This window comes from Staurois parvus, unplaced genomic scaffold (assembly GCF_062004578.1).
Source record: "Staurois parvus isolate SC_StPar_1 unplaced genomic scaffold, SC_StPar_1.0 ptg000381l, whole genome shotgun sequence".
Lineage (NCBI taxonomy): Eukaryota > Metazoa > Chordata > Amphibia > Anura > Ranidae > Staurois > Staurois parvus.
In genome coordinates this window covers 1,424,649-1,437,640 of record NW_028318177.1, presented here as the reverse complement: position 1 = coordinate 1,437,640, position 12,992 = coordinate 1,424,649, and the positions used below count along the sequence as shown (strand labels likewise).

General features: G+C 40.0%; 1 protein-coding gene across 2 annotated transcripts in view; it reads left to right on the top strand.

The window, feature by feature from the left end:
• Positions 1-12,992, top strand: part of FSD2 (fibronectin type III and SPRY domain containing 2) — a 67,846-nt gene that overhangs the window by 14,798 nt on the left and 40,056 nt on the right. For both annotated transcript variants that reach the window (XM_089685708.1, XM_089685707.1), the window contains exons 2-4: positions 667-1,552; positions 4,428-4,523; positions 9,443-9,676. In XM_089685708.1, the coding sequence (XP_089541834.1) occupies positions 671-1,552; positions 4,428-4,523; positions 9,443-9,676 (1,212 nt within the window). In that variant the 5' untranslated portion in view covers positions 667-670. The remainder of the gene's footprint in view (positions 1-666; positions 1,553-4,427; positions 4,524-9,442; positions 9,677-12,992) is intronic.

Genomic DNA, 12,992 nt, shown 5'->3' with positions numbered 1-12,992 from the left:
TGTCATATAAATATTTGATCAATACTTAATGTTCAATCATTTCTGCCATTTGTGGTCATCATTATAGCGAATGCCCCATGGACTATTCCTTTGCTACAGGCTATCAGTAAATTCAATATAAGACCCATTTGTTTCAAGTAAACACCAGAGTAACCAATCAGAACATGTTGGGCTTGATTCATAATTGCTAGAGTTAAAATTTGTTTTGCTCAAATTTTTTTGATCTGAGTTGACAGTCCTCATCACTATTCAATGCTGTGACATACAGGATGGCAAATTATTATGTGGTCGTCGCCATATTACTTGCAGTCAGGGAAACTCTGGGGAAAGCTTGATTTACTCACATAGATTTTAATGGTCTCTGGGGATGCTGGAGCTACAAGTATAGACAATGATGCTTCTTACAAATGTATTATTAAACATTATTATATATTCATGCTGATAATGTATTCTGTCACACTAAATTAATCAGTGTTTGTATGTGTGCAACCTGCGAACAAGAAGCACCAAATACATTATCTCATTACTAATGCCTATTACTGCAAATATTAATTACCTAGCACAGTTGATTATTATTAACCCTAATTACTCTAACTATATTTTTATTGTTTTTTTTTTCTTTAAAAAAATAATTAACTGACTCTGAAATTAAATAATTATACATAGCGTGATGGAGAATGACACAATAGAGGAATTTGAAGCCATTGGTCCAGATGAATTTTATTCTTGTTTGGCTAAAGCAGAAGATCAACTTGAACCTATAGAAGAAGAAACTGAGCCTGAGGAAGAGGGCGGCTACAGTTTCTATCACACGGATATCTATGACTCACGTAGCAAAGTGGGAGTCTGTCCAGAAAAAGGAAAAGAGGAGCAAGAAGAGCAACAGCAAGAAGCAGTGTATGAACTGACTTCTACCGATCCTGAACAGATCCACACTGAAAGTGAAGTGGATGAACTGGCAAAGCTATATGGATTGGCTGATGATGACAAAGACTCAGGTGTAGATCCAATGATACTAGAACCACCATTCAAACACACCCCAACACAACATAATGTTCAAAGTACAGAAGAATCCCTACCATTACCCAAACAGAATAAACTATGTGAAACCCATCCCTATGAAGAAAAGCCCCTTAGACTTCCAGATGATTTATCAAAAAGTGAACATATCAAAACTAACAGGCATGAGCTTAATGGAGAAGGCATTCATCCTGAAGATAAAGAAGAAGGTCTTGAAGTCAAACATTCCTCACATAATGGTCAACATATAGATAAAACTCCACAGCTGAAAAGCCAAACTCCAAAAAGTGAGGGAGAAGATCTTGTACAGAAAGTAGAACCTACTGAGTCTACAAACACTAACCAAGAAAACAATGTACAAGGATCAAGTTCTGAGAACCAAACTTCTCCCACTGATGTTAAGAAAACTGTGGAACCTCCAGACATTTTCTGTCTTGAATGCAAGATTCCTATTAGAGCATTTGACAAGCTATTTGGCAAACACAAAGACCACAGTGCCAAAGAAATAGCATCTGCTGTAGAAGACATCAAGGTACAGTAAGCAAGCTTAAACACCATACAATGCAATTACCAAAATGAGATAACAGACAGACTAGGATATGTAACAGAAATTTCACACCTTTCACTGAAAATTTCAAGGTTAGACATATCTAAATACAGTAAACAGCACGAGTTACTTCTCATGGGAAGTAAAAGTACACATAGAAATGGAAATGTCTTTGTAAAATTTTGGATTTAGGTTCTTGTCTCTGGCACAAAACAGTGAGGATTCATGACACATGGCCCTTTTAAATGGCATGTACCAAATAAAAAAATGTCTAATGCCCATTTCAGTAACTTTACCGACTTGCAGCAGATTCAGATAGTTCTTAATAGGAATAGGAATAATTGCAAAAAGGTGCTATTAAAGCACCAAATTAAAAATGAATTACCTCCAGTTCATAGATAACAATTACAGTGAAACTTCACCCAAAAGGGGAACTTCCACTTGTTTATATCCTCCCCTCCCACTGCCGCATTTATTATTATTATTATTATAATACAGGATTTATATAGCGCCAACAGTTTGCTCAGCGCTTTAGCACTTTTTTGAGGGGAGCAGGTATCTGGTTTTGACAGGCATTCCCAACTACTTCTGGTCAGATGCACTGCGGCGCTGTGAGCTGAAAGTTCGACTCCCCTCCTTCTCCCACAGCCTTCTGGGACACTTCACAGATCCCAGAAGACTGCAGGATCATTCATAAAGCGCAGCGCTCTTTGTGCATAAGCAGTAGGAAACTGGCTGTGAAGCAGCTCTCTAGGAGCCAGAGTTATCAGCAGGTTAAAAAAAAGCAGAGAGCCTTCATGGTGAATGAGGGAATTCTTGCAGTATATGGCTTAAGGCTCTCTGCCTTAAGCTGGCCATATATCTGCCTAAATCCAAAAAGTGCCTAAGACACTCTTTACAATTCCAATGCTTCTCCACACTGTTTTAGACAGGTACATGAAGGATAGGTGCCTTCAATAGTTTTGTTTTTGTTTTACATTTTTTTCATCTGATAAACCTGCAAATAACACACTTGCCATCCCTTGGTGGCTATGTTCTCCTGTATCAATGGAAGGGGCATAGTTGGCACCCAGACTGGAGTTCAAAAATTCCTGTTATTGCTCATCTACATTACTTAGGAGCTCATGAGATTAGAGGTTTACACAAGAAAGATAGGGTTGTTTGGGCTTTCTGTCAAGCTCACAAGAATTGGCAAGGGCACTGCATTTCTGGCAAGGTCAAGTCTTTTGTGCATTTGATGAAAATGTTCTTAGCCTGAATAAAACAAATGCAGGCGTCAGATCTAAGGACTGCAATATATTCAGTTTTTTGGGTTTAGATATGTTTTATGCCATGCCACTTCCTCAGGGAAAACTTCAGCCAGTAATTCAACTGTAACTTGAAACAACTCACAAAGATGGGTCTTTGAAACAGAACGGGGAATGGCTTGGCAGAAATCTACTGTATGTGTTCAGCCTGGGCCTAAAGTACAAAGGGGTGCCACAGGGACACAGAAATGGATTTAGCCCTTTAATTGTCACTGCCATAAGCAGTACAGATGCTATCACTTAGATACTCTTGCAACCTAAGGCTAGATCAGGATCACTTTAACCCTTAAACTAACACTGAAGGTTAACAGTATGTTCACCTTAAACTAATGCTTAAAGCGGAGCTCCACCCAAAAGGGAAAGTTCCGCTTTAAAGACTGGTCCCCTGCTCCCCATTAAGGGTTGGCGCCTTTAGGAAGCGGGTATACTAAACTGACAGGTACCCGCTCCCACTTTCGCTGTGATCGCCTAGGCAATCAGAAGCAGAAGTTGTCCTCCTACCCTCCCTCACCGTAGTCTTCTGGGACATGTGAGAGGTCCCAGAGGACTACGGGGCCATTCAGGAAGCGCAGTGCTACTCGCCCATGCTCAGTGGGCACCCGGCTATGAAGTGTCACAGCCGGGTGCCCACACTGAAGATGCCGGTGCCTGGAACAGTAGACGGGTGGTGAAATGGGCTGTGGGAAGGACACTGTGGGATCGTGGGACAGGTAAGTGGCTGTTTTTTAAAAGTCAGCAGCTACAGTTTATGTAGCTGTTGACTTATTTTTTTACAGTGTGAGTGGAACTCTGCTTGAAATTATCTCAAAATCTTTAATCCATACATTTATACATATTAAAACCCTAAATTGCAGCTTACCAGTCCTTAGATGTGATGACTGCATTCGTTTTCTTTTTTTTTCAAGCTTTTCCCCTTATTTTTACCTGGTGATCCTGTCAGCAACACACTTACTATCTTAGGGTGACAACATTCACTCCCTGCTCTGTATCTATGGAGGAGCAGCGTTGTCACCCTAGGATGCTTACATCTGATTTGGACTACAGAACATCTCATCCTCTCTTAATTTTATCACATGATAAGGGGGTTGTAATCGACAGAAGAGAAATTGGCAAGGCTGAAAACACTGTTGTGGATTTCAGCATAGCAGGAACATTGTGTTGTTAGCTCACTACAGGAAGTTAGGAGGTCATTGGATTTCTGGCAGGATCATCGGGTATTTTTCTGTGCTTGCAGTGTTTTCTAAAGAAACAAAACATGGGGAAATGTACATGTATTGGAGAGATCTACTTTTTACTTATTTCCCTTACATAAACATTAACCTAATGTTTAAACTTTAAATCCTAAATTCTTAACCTATGCCACACCTTAACCTAACCCCTACCATTAAGTTAACCCCTTCTCATCCATTTTTGTCAGCCTCCCTTGTAATAGGCTAAATTATGGAGTCAGCAGGCAAAGTGCGTCAAGACCCAGCACTCGTTACATTATAATGTGTATATTTTTGCATGTACTACATTTAAGATATATATTGCTTACTCTTATATTTTTATAGGAAGATATACACAAAAACATGTGCAAACTGGAGGAACAGATTACCCAGATGGAGAACTTTGCTGGTCATCTAGAAGAGATATATATCACAATAGAGGTAAATATCTATACTCATGTTGTTGAAAAGAGTTTGTTCACCCACCTGTGAATCGGACCATAACTAAGCTGTCTCATAAAACAGGTGCAAGATATATTGTGACATTTGCTTATATTGTTGAATTAACTATTATATGATGTGTGCAATGCCAATCACAAAACGGCGGAAAGCAGAAAAATCCTGTCAGTTGCAATATGGAATTGTTAGTCAAGGGGATCAGGATTACATGTTTTGGACGAACCCATCTTTACCCATACGCTATGACTTAAAATGCAAAAAAAAACCCAGAATACTTTATTTTGTATATGTATAGCTAGGCCCAAATATATTTGGACACAGGCACAATTTTAGTTTTTTTCAGGTATTTACCAAAACATATTCAAGCTATAGTTATATAATGGATATGGGCTGAAAGTGCACACTCTCAGGTTTAATTTGAGGGTATGTACATCCAAATTGGAGGAAGGGTTTAGGAATTACAGCTCTTAAGAGTAGCCATCTCCCCTTTTTCAAGGGACCAAAAGCAATTGGACAATTGAATATAATCATAAATAAAATATTCACTTTTAATATTTTGTTGAGAATCCTTTACTGGCAATGACTGCCTGACGTCTGGACCCCATGGACATTACCAAAGACTGGGTTTTCTCCTTTCTGGTGATTTGCCAGGCTCTTACTGCAGCTGTCTTCAGTTGTTCTTTGTTTGTGGGTCTCTCTGCCTTTAGTTTGGCCTTCAGCAAGTGAAATGCATGCTCAATTGGGTTGAGATCAGGTGATTGACTCGGCCATTGCAGAATATTCCACTTCTCTTCCTTCAAAAGCTCCTGGGTTGCTTTTGCAATGTGTATTGGATCATTGTCCATCTGTACTGTGAAGCGCAGTCCAATCAACTTTGCTGCATTTGGCTGAATCTGGGCTGACAGTATATCTCTAAACACTGCAGAATTCATCCGGCTGCTTCTGTCACATCATCAATAAACACCAATGACCCAGTGCCACTGGAAGCCATGCATGGCCATGCCATCACAATGCCTCCACCATGTTTTACAGATGACGTTATGTGCTTTGGATCATGAGCGGTTCCAAGCCTTCTCCACACTTTTTTTCTTCCCATCATTCTGGTACAGATTAATCTTTGTTTCATCCGTCCATAGAATGCTTTTCCAGAACTGGTCTGGCTTTTTTAGATGTTTTTTGATAAAGTCTAATCTGGCTTTTCTATTCTTCAGGCTTATGAATGGTTTGCACCTTGTGGTGAACCCTCTGTATTTGCTCTTGTGAAGTCTTCTCTTGATTGTAGACTTTGACAATGAGACGCCCACCTCCTGGAGAGTGTCCTTCACTTGTCTGGATGTTGTGAATGGGTTTTTCTTTACCATAGAGAGGATCCTGCGATCATCCACCACTGTTGTCTTCCATGGACGTCCATGCTTTTTTTATGTTGCTGAGCTCACCAGTGCGTTCTTCTTTACTCAAAATGTAGCAAACTGTTGATTTGGCCACTCCTAATGTTGCTGATAACTCTCTGATGGATTTGTTTTGTTTTTGAAGCCTTACAATGGCCTGTTTCACTTGCATGGACAGCCCCTTTGAACGCATGATGTAGGTTGACAGCAATAGATTCCAAATACAAATACTACACTTAGAATCAACCCCAGACTTTTTACCTACTTAACTGATGAAGAAATAATGAAGGAATAGCCCACACCTGGCCATGAAACAGCTTTTGATTCAATTGTCCCATTACTTTTGGTCCCTTGAAAAAGGGGGCCTGGCTACTCTTAAAAGCTGTAATTCCTAAACCCATCCTCCAATTTGGATGTACATACCCTCAAATTAAACCTGAGAGTGCGCACTTTCAGCCCATATCCATTATATAACTATAGCTTGAATATATTTTGGTAAATACCTAAAAAAAAAAAAAAAAATTGTGCCTGTGTCCAAATACATATGGATCTAACTGTATCCGTGTTTATAAGAATTTGTTTGCAAAAGTAGGCTGTTGCCTTTTCATTTCTTCCTTAGCTGTGAAATATCTGGTGATCCTGACAAGTTCCCCTTCTATTCTGTTTCAATCTGACCACGCAAAGGGGTGAAGAAGATCCACCCTAACGTGGTCAGTTTGCATTTCTGTCTTAAAGTGGAATCCCAGGCTAAACTTAGCTAAACTTAAAAATGCTACCTCCCCCTCCTAACACCAATAACGTACATTCATAAAGTATTCAGACCCCCTTCACTTTTTTTCTTATTGTTATGTTGCAGCCTGATGCTACAGTTGTTTAATCGCTTCCATGCCGCCCTATAGCAGAAATACTGCTACAAGGCGGCACGGGTGCACAAAATCACGTATATATGTTATTTTGCATTTCCGGCCATGGCTGTCAATCACCAGGTCTCGGCTGGTGATTACTGTCTGGCGCCCGGTGATTTCCGATCATCTCAGATGGGGAGGAGAAATGTTTTTTTTACTAACAGTTCTCCTCCCTCTCAGCTCGGGCACACTGCACAGCACAGCCATCCAAAGCAGTGTGCTTACAGTGAAGCACACTGACATGGCTCCCTATGTAGAACACTCCCAGAACACAGTTAACACTTTGATCGCCCCTCATGTTAACCCCTTCCTTACCAGTGCCATTAGTACAGTGTCAGTGCTTTTTTTTTTAGCACTGATCACTGTATTGGTGTCACTGGAGATGTCAGTGACACCAAGTTACTTCCCCCCAGTGTCAGAATGCCCGCCGTAGTCCTGCTATAAGTCGCTGATCACCACCATTACTAGGAAAAAAAAAAAAAATTCCAGTATCTATACCACCATTTGTAAATGCTAAAACTTTCATGTAAACCAATGAATTTACATGTATTGGGATTTTTTTTTAGCAAAGACATGTAGCAGAATGCATTTTGGCCTACATTTATGACAAAATTTGATTGGCCTGGTCAGGAAGGGGGTAAATCCTCAGGAGAGCAAGTGGTTAAATTAATTTTTTTCTTCTTGTTAATCTAAACTCCATACCCCATAATGACAAATAGAATTTTAGAAATGTTTGCAAATATATGAGAAAGGAAAAAACTGAAATTTCACTAAGGCATAAGTATTCAGACCCTTTGCAACAACACTTGAAATTTAGCTCAGGTGCCTCCTATTTCACTTGCTCATTGCTGAGATGTTTCTACACATTGATTGGAGTCTAACTGTGGTAAATTAAATTGATTGGACATGATTTGGAGAGGCACACACCTCTCTATAAAATGCCTCACAGCTGACAATGCATACTGTAACAGAGCAAAAGCCATGAGGTCAAAGGGACTCAGAGACAGGATTATTGCAAGGCACAGATCTGGGGAAGGCTACAACTCAAATTCTGCTATACTGACTGAAGATTCCCAAGAGCACAGTGGCCTCCATAATTTTCAAATGGAAGAAGTTTGGCACAACCAGGACTCTTCCAAGAGCTGGTCACCTGGCCAAACAGAGCAATCAGGGAGAAGGGCCTTGGTAAGAGAGGTAGAGGTGATTAAGTACCCAGGATCCAGTGTGGAGATGGGACAAAGTTACAGAAGGACAACCATCGCTGCAACCCTCCACCGATCTGGGCTTTATGGCAGAGCGGCTAGATGGAAGCATCTCCTCAGTGTAAAACACATGAAAGCCTGCTTTAGGTTTGGAAAAAAAGCACCTGAAGGAGTCTCAGACTATGAGGAACAAGATTCTCTGGTCTGATGAAACCAAGGTTGAACTGTTTGGCTTCAATTCTAAATGTTATGTCTGGAGGAAACTAGGCACTGGTTTTCACCTGCCCACTACCATCCCAACAGTGAAGCATGGTGGTGGCAACATCATGCTGTGAGGTGTTTTTCAGCAGCAGGGGCTGGGAGACTGGTCAGGGTTGAGGGAAAGCTGAGTGGAGCAAAGTACAGAGATATCCTCAATGAAAACCTGTTCCACAATGTTCAGGACCTCAGACTCGGCCAAAGGTTCACCTTCCAACATGACAATAATCCTAAGCACACAGCCAAGACAACACAAGAGTGGCTTATGGACAACTCTGTGACTGTTCTAGAGTGGCCCAGCCAGAACCCTGACCAAGAACCCTATTGAACATCTCTGGAGAGACCTGAAAATGGCTGTTCACTGACAGTCCCCATCCTACCTGACTGAGCTTGAGTAGATTTGCAAAGAAGAATGACAGAAAATCCACCAATCCAGGAGTGCAAAGCTCGTAGCATCATACCCGATAAGACTCAAGGTTGTAATTGCTGCCAAAGGTGCTTCAACAAAGTTAAGGGTCTAAATACTTAAGTACATGCGATATTTCAGTTTTTCCTTTTTAATAAATTCACAAACATTTCTAAAATTCTGTTTTCACTGTGTCATTATGGTGTACTGAGTGTAGCTTAATGAGAAACAAAATGGTAACTGTAGTATCAGGCTGCAACATAATTAAATTGAAAAAAGTGAACAGGGTCTAAATACATTATGAATGCACTGTACTAACTACCCTGTGGAAGAAAGATGCATATACTTAACTTTTTTCAGGCCACTCTTGTCATTTGATCTCCCCCCGCAGCTGCAGGGGAACAGAGAGATCACTCGGCTGGTGAAATCTGAGTGGTGATGTCACCCATAGCCCATCAGTTGTCTGCGCTCCCTCCTCTCCCCTGCAGTCACCGCGGGCAGACGCAGGGGATATGGTCATCTGAACAGGCTGAAAATAGGTAAGTACTGACATCTTTCTTCCACAGTTATAATAGGTGTTAGGAGAGGTTTTTGTTAATATTAGTTGAGATTAACCCAGAATTCTAATTTAAGAGAAACTTTTAAATGCTTCCAAAGCCTGCATAACTGGATAGCAGGAAAATTCTACATGTGGTTGTTGGAATCCTTTAGAAATGATTTTGTGTTTTATTTGAACTTTTAGGAAAATTTTGGGCGACAAGAACAGAACTTTGAGATGCATTATACAGAAGTAATGGACTCAATTGCATCTAAACATGAAGAAAAGCTGCAGGTTCTGGCAGATGAAAAGAAACGCAAGTTGGAGTCGTTATTTGGGCAGTTAGTTGAATGTGGAAAAAGTCTTGACACCTCAAAAGATTTAATGGAGACCATACAGAAATTATTTAAAGAGAACAACAAGGTGGAATTTGTGAAGGTAAGAGCAACAATATTTATAAAAAATATAAACACATTTCCTTAAACTTTCAATAAAGACCTTATACAAAGATAGAACAGAGAGTATGAGTGAAAGCTACAAAGACCAACATTTTAAAGGCCAAAGGCAACGAGAGGATCAGAACCTTTGGCAGGCTTTGATTGCTGTGTGTGTTCCTAGTAGGTATACTATTTATCAGCTCCTGTCTTGGGTATGAAATTGAAGTCTTTCCAATCGGGGCAATGACAAAAATGAAATAACAAACAGTGCTAAAGTACACAAATGAAAATGAATCCCTATATATGTAAACTTGAAACGTAAATCATCCAGTGAAAAAATATGTTCTATTATAAGAACAGCATAAAAATCCCTTAGAGCATTAATAGATACCTTTTGTGCTCTCTGATCTCTAAGCGCTCGCTACTCCCCTTTTTTTTAATGACAAAAATTAAACCACCGATATATAATAAAGAACAAAAGATATAGAACATCTTTCAGTTTTTTTACTGTACAAACTATATTAAAACAATTGAATAGAGTAGGAAATGATGAAAATGCCCATGTCTTACTTGGGAGATTAAATTTCCCTGCAGGTCCTGTTTTGTACAAACAGAAGGAAAAGAGAAAAAAAACACATATAAACTCAATATACTTTACACTTAATTCACAAAGCTGCAATGCATGTTTGCCATAATAATCATTTCAGCCATGTGATTGATATTTTCAGCTTATCTTGCTGTGATCATTCTGGAAAATATTATACTGTATATTACTATGGTGTCCTTTTATGAAACAGAGATCAGCGGCGATCCTGAGGATCATTGCTGATCTCCGATCATTAGTGGTTTATGAAACAGAGATGATAAGCGGAGAACATGTTCTCCGCTGATCATCTCAGCACACACATGGCCAGTATATGAAGCAGCGATCTCAGCCCTTCACTGGCAATCTGTGTTCTCCCTCCAGATTCTCCAGTTCAGAGCTGGAGAATCGGAGGAACCGCAAACGAAGCAGCGATAATTTACCGCTGCTTAGTAAACGGTGTTTGATCTCTTACTGTAATCTCACGAGATTATAGTAAAAGGAGCCGTTTTCCAGCGTTGAAAGCGTTTGTAGATCGCTTCTCCTTTCATTCGGAGAAGAGATTTACACCACTTCATAAAAAAGGCATTCAGAGGAGAACTGTCTCCTCTGAGAATGCAGGAGAACTGAGCTGCGGTCATTTACTGCTGCATGATAAAAGAACACCTATATTATTATTTTAAGTTAGTGAACTGATCCATTCATCCAGATACTGTGGGTAAAATCTCCCCAGAGGGAACAAGTTACAATAAGAAACCAAACTAGTTTTTGGTTTTTTTTTTGATCAGATGGAGCTGGACTGTTTTTGTCTTCACATTATTTTGGTTATAAAGATGATTAGAAGGTGTTGACTACTGCTGTTCATTTAACCACTTGACCTCTGGAGGGTTTTGTAGCAAACTTGCTCATCAGAGTGGAAGCGGAGTTCTTTTTTTTCTTGTTATTTTCTGTTATTTGAGGTATTCCTCAATCATTCCTTACATCCCCCCTTTCCCTTCCTGAGAGACCAACGTTATCTCCTGGCAGATGGTGGGGTCAGCCCAGGAGAAACATTCCTGGTGGGGCCAACAGTCCTGGGAAGCATTGACCCAAAACTGTGTAAGCCCCCACATCATAAAACAGATAATAGCTTCTCTCCCGGACTTGAAAGAGAGTTGAACATACCTCAGGTCAACCGTATGTTTCATGTCATGTATTATGAAGCTATAGTTAATTCAGTTTCCCACTGACCACTCCCAAAACGTGTAGTAAGAGCCCCCCTCCCCTTTGAGAGGGACTTTTAAGAGAGACAAGTGAGTTAGAGCAACACACACACAGAGATCTCCCAGGAAAATCGTAACAAAAGGAGATCAAGAAATCACCTTGCTCTACAACTTGGACTGCAAACCCAGGCATATGGGCAAGTAACTTAACCCTGTAATCTTCTTCCTAATTATCTCTTTGCTGTGCCTTTATATACATATATATATATATATTTTTGTGACATCTCTTTGTAAATATTTTATCGCACCTGTTTTGACCCCTTTTAGTAATAAATCTTTCTTTCTGAAAGTGATAAACTGTTTCTAAGTGCTTACTTGCAATTCACAAATTCCTGCCTTTGAAGAGCCGCTACTGTTTGTTATATCTCTGTATTGTAGGTCCGCGGGCCGTGCTATATAGATCAAAATTTCAATCATTATAGTGTATATTTGATAACGGGAGTTTCCCAGTCTCTGACAAAAGTGGTGGTGGCAGTAGAGGGTTAGTTGAGTAATTAACCCGACCCAGTAACAAGCGCATTTAGGCTGCAGGCACCGATTGTAGTCCATTAGCTGGGCAATCGCTGTGCTGGGTGCTGCTGAGTGTGGCCTTGTTACGCGCGTCACACCACGGTTTTAGATCGGCCGGTCCTTCGGTCACAAGTTTGGTGAGAAGGTCTGGGGTCTGACGCCGTGGGCGTGACGTATTACTGTTAGTCGTGGTCGTGCGATTGTCGCCCTGTTGGTGGTGGTGACCACGGGCCATGACAGGTTTTACCCCCTTTCATGACTGGACCATTTTTTTCTATTCAGCACTGTTCTGCTTCAACTGGCGAATGCATGGTCATGCAACACTGTACCCAGATGAAATTTATATAATTTTTTTTCCACACAAACAGAAATTTCTTTTGGTGGTATTTGATCACCACTGTGCTTAATGTTTTTTATTACATAAACGAAAAAAGACGAGAATGTTGAAAAAAAAAAATATATATTCTATTTCTGTTATAAATCATATCCTATAAAGAATTTAAAAAAATCCAATTTCTTCATAAATTTAGGCCAAAATGTATTCTGCTACATGTATTTGGTCAAAAAAAATTCCAATAACTGTATATTAATAGGCTTGTGTGAAAGTTTTAGCATCTAAAAACTATGGTATATACACTATTTTGCCAAAAGTACTGGGACACCCCTCCAAATCATTTAACCACTTGAAATGCATGCCTGCTCTAGTTTTTTATCCAGATATACTGTAGGTGTGTGCACATTCATCCCACCCCCCCCCCCATGTCAATATTCTGGTGATCTAGGAACCTCTGCTTTTAGTGAAGCAGAGACATTCTCAAAACATACCCACTGCAGGTCTCTCACATCTATAAAGCCAGATGTACACAAATGTCAATGTAAACAGTAACTGCAAGCAAACTGAATAAAACCTGTTTTGCAAATTTGAATATGAGTGGTGAAAAAGGAAACTAAGGTGAAGGAAG